The sequence below is a fragment of the Suncus etruscus genome, chromosome 14, assembly GCF_024139225.1.
Source record: "Suncus etruscus isolate mSunEtr1 chromosome 14, mSunEtr1.pri.cur, whole genome shotgun sequence".
Taxonomy (NCBI): Eukaryota; Metazoa; Chordata; class Mammalia; order Eulipotyphla; family Soricidae; genus Suncus; species Suncus etruscus.
The window spans coordinates 43,519,429-43,535,448 of record NC_064861.1 but is presented as its reverse complement, the minus strand read 5'-3'; the positions used below and the strand labels follow the sequence as shown (position 1 = coordinate 43,535,448).

Genomic DNA, 16,020 nt, shown 5'->3' with positions numbered 1-16,020 from the left:
GCTCTATCTCCTCAGTGCCTTTCTGCCTGCCTTTAGATCAGTTGATTAGATCTGGGGCTTTTCCACTCCCCTTTTACTCTACCAGTGCCCTTCAATGCCCATTTCTCTGTTATGTCTATGAAGATGTTTTCTCAGACTCAGGAAGAACTTCCTTCTGAGAGTTTTTATTTTGTTTTTGTTTTCATTTGTATTTTGGGGGGCCACACCCGCAGTGCTGAGAGGTTACTTCTGGCTCTGAACTCAGAAATCATTCCTGGCAGGCTCGGGGACCATAGGGGATGACAGGAATTGAGCCTGCATCAGCCACATGCAAGGCAAGTGCCCTATCCATTGTACTGTCCCTTTAGTCCTAACGTCCAATTTTCTTTTTGGTTTTTGGTTTTTGGGTCATACCCAGCAGTGCTCAGAGGTTACTCCTGGCTATCTGCTCAGAAATAGCTCCTGGCAGGCACGGGAGGACCATATGGGACACCAGGATTCGAACCAATCACCTTAGGTCCTGGGTCAGCTGCTTGCCGCTGTGCTATCTCTCCGGCCCCAATTTTTTTTTTTTTGGAACGTCCAAAAATTTTTAAGGTTGTGTAGGCACTTCTGTCATATTTCTTTAGGGTCTCCCAACCGCTGCCCCTTGCCCAGTCCTTGGTCCCAGAGCCATTTTTCTGTGAGGTATTTGTTTTTAAGACTTTCATGCCATGGGGTGTGGGGTAGGAGGGAAGTTTGCTAGGAAAGAGCTTCAGAGGTTGTCTGGGACCTTAGTGCCAGCTGCTTCTGGAGGTGCAAGGGGCTAGGGGTACAAGGGGGTATAGAGGGAGAGTTGGAGCACCCCCTTTTCCCCTCTGGCCACAGCCTCCCCAATGTTGTCCTGAGGTTCGATTTGTACCTTTCATGCCTGGGAGCCACCTGCCAGCTTCTACTTTGGTGAGAGCCTCCAACTGTGCCAGGAGGTCCTGGGCTGGCAGTGGGCGCCACCTTACTCCCATCAGGCCTGGGCTGCCCATGTTCTTTGGGTGGTCTCGGGGTTGACTCTTCTCTTCTGCTGGAGACCTCTCTTCAGACTGACCACAACACACCTGCCAAATTCTTGTCTCTGCTTGGGCCTTGGGGTTTGGGGGAGCCTATCCCCAGGCCTCTTATCAGACGAAGAAGCCTGCTGGTGAAAGTCTTATCCATTGCCACTCTGGGGCCATGTCCAGAGACCCATCTGATTGCTCAGGTAGCATCACTAAACCCTGCATTCATTCCTTAGGAGCTCAGACGGGGCCTCTGAAACCTCATTGCAACCTCCCTAGGCCCCAGCTTAAACAGTGGGTGCAATTCCATATAGGGTGGTGTGAATCTTCAAACATTTCATTTGAAATTAATTGCTTGGGGTCAGAAAGACTGTACAGAGAGTAGGGCTCTTGCCTCTCATGCAAATGACCCAGGTTCAATCCCCATAAGCACCCCATAAGGTCCCTCAGATCTCTTCAGAAGTGATCTCCTAAGTGCGGAGCCAGGAGTAAGCCCTGAGCACCACTAGGTGTGGTTCTCCAACTAACATAAATGAACATTTTTATGATTAATTATTAGTTAATGATTTATAAGTTCCTTTCTACCTGAGGCTTCATTGACATTCCTCAGGCACAAAGGTGTCATCAGGTCTATGGCCATACCACCCTAAACGTGCCCGATCTTGTCTGATCTCAGAAGCTAAACAGGGTCGGGCCTGATTAGTACTTGGATGGGAGACTACCTGGGAATACTGGGGGCTGTAGACTTTAAACAACAACAACAATAAAAACAAAGGAGTCATTAGGGAAAGAGTTTTTAGAAGCCCTGCTCAAGAGATTATGGTACCTGGTTTGCATGTGGCTGAGCCCAGTTTGAATCCTAGGGAACTTTACAAGTTTCCCTGGTTACAGAGCTGGGAGTAATCCCTCAGAACTGTGAGGCATGGTCCCATCTCCTCCCCTCTGTCCCTACCACTAGCCCAGATGTCAACCATCATTGCCAATGTCCTTCTTTGGAAGGTCCACACAAAGCAGGACCCAACATGGATCCTGGGTCAGAGGTGCTTTTTATTAGAGTTGGGGGAGGCTGCAGAAGTTGTCATTGGAGTTCCGGCCAAGCCCACCCCTGTCAGTGGCATCCCAGCTAGCCTCTTCATGAGGGTGCTGGTTCCTGTCTGTTTGCATTTTCCCCAGGAATTGGAGAAGGAGCCAGGGGAGCTATGCACTTTGTGAGAATTGTCAATCCTGTTGGTGGCTCCTAGGAGAACACCTAGGTGGTTGGAATATTGTGGAATATTATGCTGAGTGTCCTCATCAGTATTTGGAGGCAAACTCACTTGCTGTGCTCCAGTAGAGTCTTCTGAACTCTATGGCCAGTTCTCCTGCCTCTGTCCCCAAATCTCCCGAGGCCCCTGTTTTCTCTTAGCCCTCTGTGCATGGTCTGGAATCTCCCTGGGGGATGGCAACATGGGATACACAGCCCCCTGCATAGCAGGACTCTAGACCGTCTCAGCTCTTGTCTCTTCGAGAACCTGAATAAAGCTGCGTGGCACCAGCATTTTCACTCTCCAACTATTCTTGTCAGAGTGTTTGTTCCTCTTGCTTAGCTTGACAGAGATTCACTCCCGTGTTGGGCAGATGCTTCTGTGGCTTCCCCTACCTTGTGACTCTGAGACAGGCTCCCACCCTACCCTGCTGGTCACCGTGGACACCACTACCTTGTTCATTGCTTTCACCCATTGGTGCTGCCTACATTTTTTTTTTAAAGAAGATAACTTTTCTCTCCTTTCCTCCCTTTCTTATTCCCTCCCTCCATTCCCCCCATCTCCTTTACTTCCTGCCACACCTTGTAGTACTCAAGGCTCACTCCTGCATCTGAGCTCAGGAATCATTCTTGGCAGGCTCGGGGGACCACACGGCGTGCTGTATATTGAACCTGGATTGGCCACATGCAAGGCAAGTGCCTAACCCATTGGACTATTGCTCCAGTCTTGAGCCAACCACTTTTTCTGTGTCGAGGGTTCTGAAGCCCAGTTAATGTTCTTCCCACTTAATTGAATTTTTATGGAAATTTCTCCCCTCCCTTATGCTTGTTTTGGTTCTCTTCCTGCACAGACAGCAGAAGCCTCCTGTAACCCATTTCCTACCAGGCCTTCTTGCAGGATTAGTTTTTTAATGACTTTAATCACCAGTTTGTAAGTGATTTTTTTCTACTCATTTTGTACTTCTTTTTTGTTCTTCTTTGATTATGCTCATTTTTTGAGGGAGGGAAGCCGAGAGTCTGGCTTTAGTCCCTGCAAAGGCAGGGAGGCAGGGTGGGGAGAGGCAGTGAGGAGAACCAGACTGAAGGGGTTTGCGTCTCTACTCTGAGCACTTACTCAGCCTCTCTGGGCCTCTTAGTTTCTGTATCTGCAAATGAAAAGACGAAGTCTATTACTAAGTCTACTATTGTCTCTTGTTGGGCAGATAAGAAGATGGAATAGTCAGCACCTAGAAAGCTGAAGGAGAATGTTCGGCACACAGCACAATCTATAACAGGCTCTTTCTTGGAAATAAAAAGGTTTCTGGCTGAGCTGAATGTTCCTTGATCCTCCTGCCCACCCGGGTTCAAGATCAAGTTCTTAGGCTTGCGCCTGCTTCAGGGACTGTGGAGTTGTTGCCGTCCTCTTTCTTACCTGGCAGAGAACTTGTGCAGCCTCCCAGGTAACATGCACAGTGGTACAGTCACTGTGAGAGGGAGTGGAGCCCTGCTTCTCTGTCCAGATGCCGGCACAACTCATATCTAGTTCTTTAGCTTCTGGAATACTAAGCTTAGTGAGGCGGTATGCCGGGAGGCAGCAGCTGAGGTAAAGTGTTATGAGAATAAAAAGGCTTTTAACAGGCATCTAAGTTGGGGACTTTCTCTGTCCACAGGCCATTTCCCCTGTTGGGCCTGTGCCGTTGAAGGAGTCTCATTTTTTGTTTCATTCAAAATGATTGTCATCTCGGTAGTTGCTCAGTCTGTTGCCCCCAGAATAATGTACTTTTCACATGTTCTGAAGCGCATGTGCTGAGAAGTGAAGCCACCTGGGCAGCTTGCAGTGGGCCTCAGGGACTGTGTGGCCTGGCTGGTTAAACTATTCCTTTTCAATCTCCTTGGCTGAGCAGTAGAAAGGACTGAGTGTTCCAGGGCCCCTCTGTTCCAGTGAAGGCAGGAGAGAAGAGCCATTGTCCTCTCGCCCATTTCACCATAAGGCCAGGAACTGAGAACCACCTTGTCCCCTTTGCTGTCCTGTAGTGCCAACACCTGTGTGTGTCAGGTATGTGAGTTGTTCACCTGCAGGGGATATAAGTGCCTGGTATGCAAAGAAAAATGATGCCCTTAATTGGGGGCCCTGGCGAGTAGGACCCACATTTATAGGAGAATCAGTGCTCCCACTGTAATGAAATGACAAGCTGCTCCCCTCAAAGCCTCAGCTTTCTTATCTCAAAAATGGGGTGTTCTGGGTTGGAGACATGGTACAACTGGTACAGTGCTTGCACATGACTGGATATCCCACATGGTCCGGTCCCCAGGCTCTGCCAGGAGGGATTCCTGAGCACATAGCTGAGAGTAAGCCATAAGCACCAAAAGTGGCCCACATACCAGAACCAATATAATTGCTAATGTTATCAGCACTTGACATTTATCCATGCTTGTTATTAGTACTGGTAAAATTATTCTTCTTAAAAATTTTTGGGGAAGGGCTGGAGAGATAGCATGGTGGTAGGGTGTTTGCCTTGCATGCAGAAGGATGGTGGTTTGAATTCCGGCATCCCTTATGGTCCTCTCAGCCTGCTGGGGGCAATTTCTGAGCGTAGAGCCAGGAGTAACCCCTGAGCACTGCCGGGTGTGACCCCTCCCCAAATTGGGGGGGTTGGGTCATACTTGGCAGTGCTTAGGGGTCACTCCCGGCTCTGTGCTCAGAAATCACTCCTGGCAGGCTGTGGACCATAATAGGATGCCAGGAATTGAACCCGGGTCCGTCTAAGATTGGCTGCATGCAAGGCAAACTCCCTACTGCTTACTATTGCTCTGGCCCTTCAAATTATGCCTTTTTTTTTTTTAAATTATGCTTTTGTGTTTTTGTTTTTGGGTCACACCTGGGGGTTACTACTGGCTCTGCACTCAGCAATCACTCCTGCTCATCCATATGGGATGCTGGGGATCGAACCCAAGCCTGTCCCAGGTCAGCCACATGCAAGGCAAATGCTCTACTGCTGTGCCATCGCTCTGGCCCCAAAATTATGCTTTTTTGTTTTGTTTTGTTTTTGGGTCACACCCGGCAATGCTCAGAGGTTACTCCTGGCTCTACACTCAGAAATTGCTCCTGGCAGTCTTGGGTGATCATATGGGATGCCAGGATTTGAACCTTCGTCCTCCTGAATGCAAGGCAAACACCCTACCTCCATGCTATCTCTCTGGCCAAAATTGTGCTTTTTAAAACTAAAACTATGAAGTATAATCTGCATGCCACACAGTTCATTAGTTTATTTTCCCTGCCTGCCCGTCCCTTTGTAGTTGCAGGCAGGGGTCACACTTGTGGCTGTGGTGTTACATGGAACTGTGTCCGTTTGCTGTGGCACCAGCATAGGGGCTTACCTGACTGCCTCCTTCCTTCAGTTGCAGTGACCACGCTTGTGCTTCTGCCTGTGGTGGTGCAGGCATGTCGCTTCTACTTGTGGTGCTCACTCCCTTGCCTGGCTGTGTGCTGAAGATTGACTTCTAGCACCGACCTTTACTTGGTGCTTGGGATTCTAATCATCAGAGCTGCTGTGACTTCACTGGACATCTAGTACATGTGGGCAGTTCTAGGGAGCTTACTCCTGGTCTTCGGCTTGCTAGATAGGCACTTGAGCCAACAAGCCGTCCATAGTCCTTCAAGTTTGTGCCTTTATTACCATCCTGTTGACCTTTTTTGCACAAATATTCTGTCAGCCCCCTTTTTTACTGTGTTTATAGAGTCTGGGAGGCCAGGAGCACACATGGAAGAACAATGCGTTGAGTACAGGTGTCCACTGCTGGTCTCTGGGGGCTGGGCGGGGCAAGTGCACTTGCTGAAACAAGTCGGCAGCTTCTCTCCCTCACCTGGCTCCAAGGAGCTCTTCTTCCCTGTGTCTTTCTGAAATGCAGATGGCCGTGTGGCTGGAGACCAGAGGAGACCAGAGGGCTCCGAAAGTGTCACTACTGGTCTCTGCCCACCCCTCTGCCTGCAGACAGACCTCCACCACCTTCATGCTCTCCCTTGGAGTGCTGGCTCTGGGCACTCGAGGTGTCATCATTGTCCTGGGAGTAGCTATGGCCTTGCCTCAGTATCCTCATCTGTGCCGTGGCATCTATCCTGTTTCCTGTCTCGTGGGCAGCCAGGAGAAGGCACTCACAGTCTGTGATGCACAGGAAGACCAGGGCCGCTGTGTGAGTCTGAGCAAAGACATGAAAATAGTGAAACCCTAGACCTGCCTGCCAGCGAGTGGGGCTCTGAGGTCATCTGGCCACCCCAGTTCCAGCCAGCTCCTCCCTGGGGTCCCTTTGTTTGCACCCTTTGGAGCACAGCTGGCAGGAGTGGGGCATTAGCAGGCAGAGGCTGGGTGCTGCCTGCTGCATCTAATCTGAGGAGCTGGCAGCCGTGCATCCTTCTCGTCCAAAGGGCCTGTAACGTGAGGCCCCCCAGGGAGCGGGTGCCCTCACTCTGGGAGGGTGCTCTGGGAGGAGCCCGCGCTGGGCCCCGTGGCCTCCTTCAGAGGTGAGGGGCTGCTGGGATATGCAGGACATGGGCCCGGGAGCTTGGAAGAGCGGCAGCCTGCTAGGGGGAGCCTTCCTTGCCTTCGGTGCCAGCTGAGGTCAGGCAGATCTTCCCACCGTCAGGGCAGTGGGGCAGTGGGTGGGGTCCAGGACAGGCTGAGTTTGCTCCTGGGAATCCCTCAAGATACTGCATCAGGCTTGCTACTTCTGAACATATTGGGTCTTCCAGGGACGGCAGAGGTGAGAGCCAAGGGGGCAGTGGCTGTGATTGTGTGAGGGTGTCTCAGTTTGACTTGTGCTCAGTGGGGGGCACGCATGTTTGAGTGTGTGTAAGCGATGACAGCGTGTGCGTGTGGTGGGAGTGAGTGACGTGGATATATCACGCTCCAGCCTCTCCCAGGCCTGTGAGTCCCTCTCCGCTACCCTACACTCCCGGAAGGTTCTGGACAGCCAGACTTTCTGGATTCTGCTCGTGAACCCTTCTGAAAGGCTCGGCCGACCTGGCTGGGAGCCGGAGAGGCAGGGGGCCACAGTGCAAGGTCACTGTTGCTGAAGCCGAGCTTTTGTCTCTCCTGCCCACAGCAGCCCACAGTCTGCTTCATTCATGATTAAGTTTTAAATCTACCCGAAGCGAAACTTGAGCCGTGGACTCACCCCTGGCTCCTTCCACCCTGCCGGCTCCGGGAACTTTGCTGGCTTTGTTTGCTGCATCCTGCGTGCCTTTGTTTTCCCAGAAACCGCCAACCCTAGTTTGTTTGGTTTTTCTCTGCGGCTGGACGGACATAGCATGGGCCCCATGGGGGTGGCTCTGTCTCTGGGGAGGCGGTTACACCCAGAGCCCTGTGAGGCTGCCCTACCCACTGTGAGGACTCTGTGGCCTTGGGGGGCCCGGGTGGGCTTGGATGTCCAGCAGTGGAGTGGACACAAAGGACACTCCTCAGTTTCCCCAGGGTGTTGGCCAGAACCCAACAGACCCTGTCAGGTGCACTTGGCATCCTTCCTGCATGGCTCTGGGATCCAGTGCCCAGAGCTGGCCATTTCCCGCCCACGTGTTGTTCGGCTGCCCTGGGCAGCAGTTCTTTCTAGGCCTTCAGCCACCCACTGTGCACCGCCTCCCCCATTTCGTTCACAAGTGAGTTTTATTTTCTCACAAAACTTTGCTTCTGCCCCTGAGGACCCAGTGGGATTCCCCAGCAGAATGGGGATCAGAGTGAAGCCACCTGCCAGATTTGTCAGGTGGTGGCATTGGCCTCTGTGAGGTCATTTCCGGCAACTCTGTCTGGGTGTGACCCACCCCCCCAGAAGTGACCGGGAGGCTGAGACCTCACCTCTGGGATGGGGGCCCCTGGTTTAGTGAGGCCAGGCAGGTGCTTTTGAGGGAGAAACACATGTCCCTCACTTTGTAGGCTGTCCCCCCACTCTGCCTGCAAAGCCCTGGTGTCCAACTTGCTTCCGGCCCTCGCTCCCTTCCCGGACTCCCTCCCCTTCCCGCAGCAGTTGGCCAGCTGCACAGCCTCAGCCACGAGCTGTCGAGAAGCTGCCTCCGTCCTTGCTTCTTGGAGGCCCTGGGAATTGCTGCTAATCTCCTTCTGCCTTCCCCCTGCAGATGGTGACGACGACCCGCAACTCTCCTGGGTGGCCTCGTCTCCCTCTAGCAAGGATGTTGCGTCACCCACGCAGATGATCGGAGATGGGTGTGAGCTGGGCCTGGGTGAGGAGGAAGGGGGCACGGGTCTGCCATACCCTTGCCAGTTCTGCGACAAGTCCTTCATCCGCCTGAGCTACTTGAAGAGGCACGAACAGATCCACAGCGACAAGCTGCCGTTCAAGTGCACCTACTGCAGCCGCCTCTTCAAGCACAAGAGGAGCCGTGACCGGCACATCAAGCTGCACACGGGTGACAAGAAGTACCACTGTCACGAGTGCGAGGCGGCCTTCTCCCGCAGCGACCACCTCAAGATCCACCTGAAGACCCACAGCTCCAGCAAGCCCTTCAAGTGCACGGTGTGCAAGCGCGGCTTCTCCTCCACCAGCTCGCTGCAGAGCCACATGCAGGCGCACAAGAAGAACAAGGAGCACCTGGCCAAGTCTGAGAAGGAGGCCAAGAAGGACGACTTCATGTGTGACTACTGCGAGGACACCTTCAGCCAGACGGAGGAGCTGGAGAAGCACGTGCTCACGCGCCACCCGCAGCTCTCCGAGAAGGCGGACTTGCAGTGCATTCACTGCCCAGAGGTGTTTGTGGACGAGAACGCGCTGCTGGCCCACATCCACCAGGCCCACGCCAATCAGAAGCACCGCTGTCCCATGTGTCCAGAGCAGTTCTCCTCAGTAGAAGGTGTCTACTGCCACCTGGACAGTCATCGGCAGCCGGACTCCAGCAACCACAGCGTCAGCCCCGACCCTGTGCTGGGCAGTGTGGCCTCCATGAGTAGTGCCACACCCGACTCCAGCGCCTCGGTGGAGCGCGGCTCCACCCCGGACTCCACCTTGAAGCCCCTGCGGAGCCAGAAGAAGATGCGAGAGGACGGGCAGGGCTGGGCCAAGGTGGTATACAGCTGCCCCTATTGCTCTAAGCGGGACTTTCACAGCCTGGCCGTCCTGGAGATCCACCTCAAGACCATCCATGCGGACAAGCCGCAGCAGAGCCACACATGCCAGATTTGCCTGGACTCCATGCCCACCCTCTACAACCTCAATGAGCATGTGCGCAAGCTGCACAAGAACCATGCCTACCCTGTGATGCAGTTCGGCAACCTCTCGGCCTTTCACTGCAACTACTGCCCCGAAATGTTTGCCGACATCAACAGCCTGCAGGAGCACATCCGCATCTCACACTGCGGCCCCAACGCCAACCCGCCCGATGGCAGCAATGCCTTCTTCTGCAACCAGTGCTCCATGGGCTTCCTCACCGAGTCCTCCCTCACAGAGCACATTCAGCAGGCCCACTGCAGCGTGGGCAGCGCCAAACTGGAGTCCCCCGTAGTACAGCCCACACAGTCCTTCATGGAGGTCTACTCCTGCCCTTACTGCACCAACTCGCCCATCTTTGGCTCCATTCTGAAGCTCACCAAGCACATCAAGGAGAACCACAAAAACATCCCTCTGGCCCACAGCAAGAAGTCCAAGGCGGAGCAGAGCCCTGTCTCTTCAGATGTGGAGGTGTCATCTCCGAAACGGCAGCGGCTCTCAGCCAGTGCCAACTCCATCTCCAACGGCGAGTACCCCTGCAACCAGTGCGACCTCAAGTTTTCCAACTTTGAGAGCTTCCAGACGCACCTGAAGCTGCACCTGGAGCTCCTCCTGCGGAAACAGGCATGCCCACAGTGCAAGGAGGACTTTGACTCCCAGGAATCCCTCCTGCAGCACCTGACGGTGCACTATATGACCACATCCACCCACTACGTGTGCGAGAGCTGCGACAAGCAGTTCTCTTCGGTGGATGACCTGCAGAAGCACCTGTTGGACATGCACACTTTCGTGCTCTACCACTGCACGCTGTGCCAGGAGGTCTTTGACTCCAAGGTATCCATCCAGGTGCATCTGGCGGTGAAACACAGCAACGAGAAGAAGATGTACCGCTGCACGGCCTGCAATTGGGACTTCCGCAAGGAGGCGGACCTGCAGGTGCACGTGAAACACAGCCACTTGGGCAACCCCTCCAAGGCCCACAAGTGCATCTTCTGTGGGGAGACCTTCAGCACCGAGGTGGAGCTGCAGTGCCACATCACCACCCACAGCAAGAAGTACAACTGCAAGTTTTGCAGCAAGGCCTTCCACGCCATCATCCTGCTGGAGAAGCACCTGCGGGAGAAGCACTGTGTGTTTGATGCGGCCACGGAAAACGGCACGGCCAATGGCGTGCCACCTGCTGCCACCAAGAAGGCCGAGCCGGCGGACCTGCAGGGCATGCTGCTGAAGAACCCCGAGGCGCCCAACAGCCACGAGGCCAGCGAGGATGATGTGGATGCGTCAGAGCCCATGTACGGCTGCGACATCTGCGGGGCGGCCTACACCATGGAGGTGCTGCTGCAGAACCACCGGCTGCGGGACCACAACATTCGGCCAGGTGAGGACGATGGCTCGCGCAAGAAGGCGGAATTCATCAAGGGTAGCCACAAGTGCAACGTGTGCTCGAGGACTTTCTTCTCGGAGAATGGGCTCCGGGAGCACCTGCAGACACACCGGGGCCCTGCCAAGCACTACATGTGCCCCATCTGCGGCGAGCGCTTCCCCTCACTGCTGACACTCACTGAGCACAAGGTGACCCACAGCAAGAGCCTGGACACGGGTACTTGCCGCATCTGCAAGATGCCTCTGCAGAGTGAGGAGGAGTTCATCGAGCACTGCCAGATGCACCCTGATCTGCGCAACTCGCTCACGGGCTTCCGCTGCGTGGTCTGCATGCAGACTGTCACCTCCACGCTGGAACTCAAGATTCACGGCACCTTCCACATGCAAAAGCTGGCGGGCAGCTCGGCAGCCTCTTCCCCCAACGGTCAGGGCCTGCAGAAGCTCTACAAGTGTGCCCTGTGCCTCAAAGAGTTCCGCAGCAAGCAGGACCTGGTGAAGCTTGATGTCAACGGGCTGCCCTATGGCCTGTGTGCCGGCTGCATGGCCCGTAGTGCCAATGGACAGGTGGGCGGCCTGGCCCCGCCTGAGCCTGCTGACCGGCCTTGTACCGGCCTTCGCTGCCCAGAGTGCAGTGTCAAGTTTGAGAGTGCTGAGGACCTGGAAAGCCACATGCAAGTGGACCATCGTGACCTCACGCCAGAGACCAGCGGGCCCCGGAAAGGTGCCCAGACGTCGCCAGTGCCCCGGGTAAGTGCTGCTCATCCATACCTACCACCCGCTCCTTGCAGGCTCCTCCAACCCAGAAGAGCATCAGTATTTTCTGGCATGGGCTCTGCAGCAGGGCCTTGGGGTGACCCTGCTCTCATGGCCTTGTGACTGGCATCCATGCTGCCCCTCATGGGACCTACTCACCAAATGCTCACCTGTGCATGGCCAATGGTGGATCGACTATGTTAGGGGTCCAGGGAGGCCAGCACACACCTTACCCCACAGTGCCTGCTGTCCTATATGTCTTCAACAGAGTCTCGGGAAAACTGGCGGGCTCTGTCATCTGTCGAGTGTCTACTTGCTGAGCTGTGGGTTCTGGGTCCAAGAGCTATGCTTGGTACACAGAACCTTCTGCCTGCAGTCATGATCTTCTGCTTCTGTTGTTGCCTATGAAGGTGTTCCAGCAAGTGCAGTTGCTGCATGGCTGTCTTTACAGATGATTGGTTCAATCATCTGATTGAATTTGTTATGAGCACCCATGATGTTTGGAGGTGCTTAGTGAGAATCAGAAACTTTCCTTGGGGAATCCCAGGCCTGAAAAAGACACAGTCCCATCACTCCTGGGTATCTGTGAGGCAGGGAAGTCAGAGCTGCTGGTGTGGCCACTCTGCTTCTATAGCCCATGTGGCTGATGGTGAACCTGGAGCCATGGCTCCTGGGACTCAGAGCTTCCCAGAGCTGTCCTGCTCACATCTTTCCTGAGAGACTGCATGCACAAAGAGGCCTTTGACAGAGTGGGAGGGTGTTTCCTGAGGGGTGTTGGGTGAGAGTAGAATCAAGGCCTGTTAGCACTTTGGGACCATGAAGAGGAGAGGGAGAGTCAAGGGAGTCAGAGTAGAAGGCATTGTATAGAATCCTGCCCACCAGCCGCTCAGCTCTGCTAGTATCATGGACTTGCCCCTTCAGGGGTCATAGTTCCCTACCTGGTCCTTCTAGTCTGAAGCCACCATGACACCCTTCCTGAATCTAGACAGTCTCATTCAACTTCCCCTTAGCCTTTGGACTGACCAGTAGAGGTGAATCGGTGAGCCCCAGAGCCCCATGTTCCAAGGTCTGGTTACTTTCCACCCATGACTTGAAATCTCTGCATCTCTGTTCCCATGTGTAAAGCCAGAGGGTGATAGTTAGTATCATTGCCATCACCTTGATTGTAGTCAGACTGTGTGACAGTATGAAGGAATTGTATTTGTAACACATAATCATTCTGAGCATTAGCATTTAGTCATTGTAATAAGTGGTAGAAATAACAGTGATAGTAATAATAAGCAATAACAATAGTAATATGTAGTACTAAGACTACTAATAATACCAATAATGGCAGTAAGAGTAGCCATAATAAGAATTATGACAGATAATAGTTCTATTTGCAATAATAGTATGGCATAGTAATAATAATGGCAATACATAATGGTGAAACTAACAGTAATAGTGACAGTAGCCATCAGTAATGGTATAATTGTATTTTATTGTGTTTTTGCATTTTGAACCACATATCGTGGTGCGTAGGGCTTATTCCCGGCTCTGTTCAGGGGTCATTTCTGGTGGTGCTCTGAGGACCATATATAGTGGCAGGAGTCAAACTTGGTTGCAAGGCAAGATCCTTACTTGGTATATTAGGTCGTGTACCACAAGATAGTGGCATTAATAATCAATATCTGTAGTAATCAGTAATGGTGATACTGACATGAGAATGGCAGCAACAGTGAGAGGAGTTGGGTTATTGTTAGTTATCTAAGCAATATCAACAGTGATAGTAATGGATGAGTATTAGAGTAGTCAGCAGAAGTAATACTAATTAGTGTTGCAGTAATAGCAATCATAGAAGAGGTAACAGTGATAGCAGGAACGCTATGGGAAAGTAATGGTAAATCCTTGTGGTAGCTGTAAGAGTAGTGATAGGGGGCCCGGAGAGATAGCACAGCGGCGTTTGCCTTGCAAGCAGCCGATCCAGGACCAAAGGTGGTTGGTTCGAATCCCGGTGTCCCATATGGTCCCCTGTGTCTGCCAGGAGCTATTTCTGAGCAGACAGCCAGGAGTAACCCCTGAGCACTGCCGGGTGTGGCCCCCAAAAAACAAAACAAAACAAACAAACAAAAAAAGAGTAGTGATAGGGGCTTTAACACTATGGGTCTCCATTGCTGGCACCCCTAAGGGAGGGTGGTGACCTACTGGTCTGCTGGGTTGGTCCTGTGTCTCATCCAGCCTTGTGATGGGTTCAGGCTCCCCTCAGCCTTGGCCTCAGGGTCCAGTGAACACAGCTGTGCTCTACATGGTCAGCAACTGGCTTCTCCTGTGTGTGGCCCAAGCCCATGCTGGCCGAGGTTGGGTGCTGTGAGTAATTTCCTTGCTGGAAGCAGAAGCTGCAGTGGCAGAAAGGGCAGTGCTGGGCTGCTGGGCTGTACCCATCTCCCTTCAGCACCTGGAGCCCCTACCCTTACCAAAGGAGGCTGCTGGGATTCCTAGGGACTTATCCCCCTGCACACTGGTCCTGGCCCCTGGCCCCTGCTCTCAGACCCAACCTGCCTTTTGGTGTTGTGATCCTGGTTGCAGGACCCTGCCTTGATCCCCAGTGTGCTGAGGAAGGGGGCTTCACATCTGTTGCCCAGTACTGCTTTGTAAAGCTCCTACTGTGGGCAGGTGATCCCCTGAGTGCATGCTACTGTGGTTTCCATGGCAATAGCCTAGTACCTTGCTGTGACCTCTGCTGTGGCCAAGAGGAATTCCCAGCAGAGAATGGTGCAGCTGTGAACCCAAGGATGAGGGGGAGTAAGGAGGTGTTGGGGGGGCCCAACAGACCTTTCCCTGCCACACCAGTTGAGGGTAGGGAAGACCCTATAGGGAGGCCTAGGCACAAGGGAAAAAGAGTGAGACAAAGCAGCTTCCTCTTGGGCGCTGGCACAGCCTCTGGGGCCTTGCCCCTGGCCTGGGCACGCCTGGGGGCAAGAGCCCAGCTGTCTGTGTGCCCATCCCTCCCTCAGGACTCATGCGTGTAGGAGCAGACTCTGGGGGCTGCAGGGGCTGGGGGGCTGGCAGGCTGGGACCCTTGGGAGTGTCTCCATGGCAACCAGCTCCCGGAGGACTGGGTTCCCGTGGGGCTGAGGCTGCTGTGGGCTGGAGCGTGAAGCATTGAGGTCCCCGCCTCCTCCCCTCTGCTGATGGCTAATAACAACATCTCCCTGGCTCAGCCCACGGGCCTCGCCCTGTCAGGCTGCCCCCGGCTCACAGTGGGGTCCTGGATGCTCCGCCAGAGGACAGTATGGTCCACACGGCTTCCTGTCCCTTGCACCGAGTGTGTCCAGCTGGTGTGGGGCACGGAGCCAGAATAACAGCTTAGATAGTGGGCTCCTACAGTGCCCACCTGGCCTCACATCCCAGATCCCTTCCCCCAAGAGCATGGAGCCCCCTGAGCTTCCTTGTTCTGTGTTTTTCAGTCTTAGACCCTCTCAGAGGTTATGAAGGCCATGCGGGGGGCAGGAGGGTGGGGGGAGTAAGGGGACTGCAGCTCTAGTTCTGGGGCTCAGCCTGATTCTCTTGGGCCAAGTTCAAAACAGTGTTACCTTTGTGGGGTTCTGCTCCCTGTCGGGACCAGGCCACAGTTTCTGGTCTCTGGGGAGCAGAGGACTGGGTGGAGGGAGGTGGAATGAGGGTCTCACCATGCCCTCAAACTCCTGCTCCACCAGTGGGGGACCACAGGCTCACACTGGCCTCCGGCAAAGCCAGGCACCATCTCATGAGGCCCTCCCAAGAGGTCCCTCATTCCTGAGTGTCAGTGCTGGGGAATGTGCATGTGCCTTGGAGATGGTCTATGTGGGCACTGGTGTGTCCTGGCTGCTGGTACCATAGTGAGTATGGGGTGGGGGACACAGCGCCCAGTTTCCAGGAGAGAGCTGAAGGCCTGTATCTGCTACCTGCATGACACTGGGATGTGTATTTGAGGACTTGAGGATCTTGTCTAGTGGTGGGGAGGGATGGGGTAGGGGGGAGAGAGAGACAGAGAGAGAGAGAAGAGAGAAGAAAAAAGAGAAAGAAGGTAGGGAGGGAGAGAGAGAAGAGAGAGAGAAGTATCATAGACTCCTCAGTGTGTTAATGTGAGATAGATACAGGGTGTGTGGGTGTGTGATATTATAGACCAACTGATGGCTAACTTTTTTGAGCCTGAGTGCCCAAACTGCCACACAAAACCAAAGAATTTTCTCAAAGTGCCAGCACGTCAATTAAACCTTAATAACAAGATTTTAGTATCTAAAAACTCTATAAATTTATTAATTGTGGACCTTCCCGTGTGCCAGCTGCAAGGCCTTGTGTGCCACAGCTGTCACACGTGCCATAGGTTCGCCATCGCGGTGATAGACTACCTTTATGTGTGTGTGATCACAGACTCTTCACAAGTATGTGTGTATGTATGTATGAGAGAAAGAGATATCACAG

At 53.5% G+C, this 16,020-nt stretch overlaps 1 protein-coding gene and 1 pseudogene across 3 annotated transcripts in view; both read left to right on the top strand.

Moving 5' to 3' along the window:
* Positions 1–16,020, top strand: part of ZNF423 (zinc finger protein 423) — a 331,572-nt gene that overhangs the window by 192,079 nt on the left and 123,473 nt on the right. For all 3 annotated transcript variants that reach the window (XM_049786054.1, XM_049786056.1, XM_049786055.1), the window contains one exon: positions 8,357–11,571. In XM_049786054.1, coding sequence (XP_049642011.1) covers positions 8,357–11,571 — 3,215 coding nt within the window. The remainder of the gene's footprint in view (positions 1–8,356; positions 11,572–16,020) is intronic.
* Positions 1,639–1,757, top strand: LOC126028990 (uncharacterized; annotated as a pseudogene).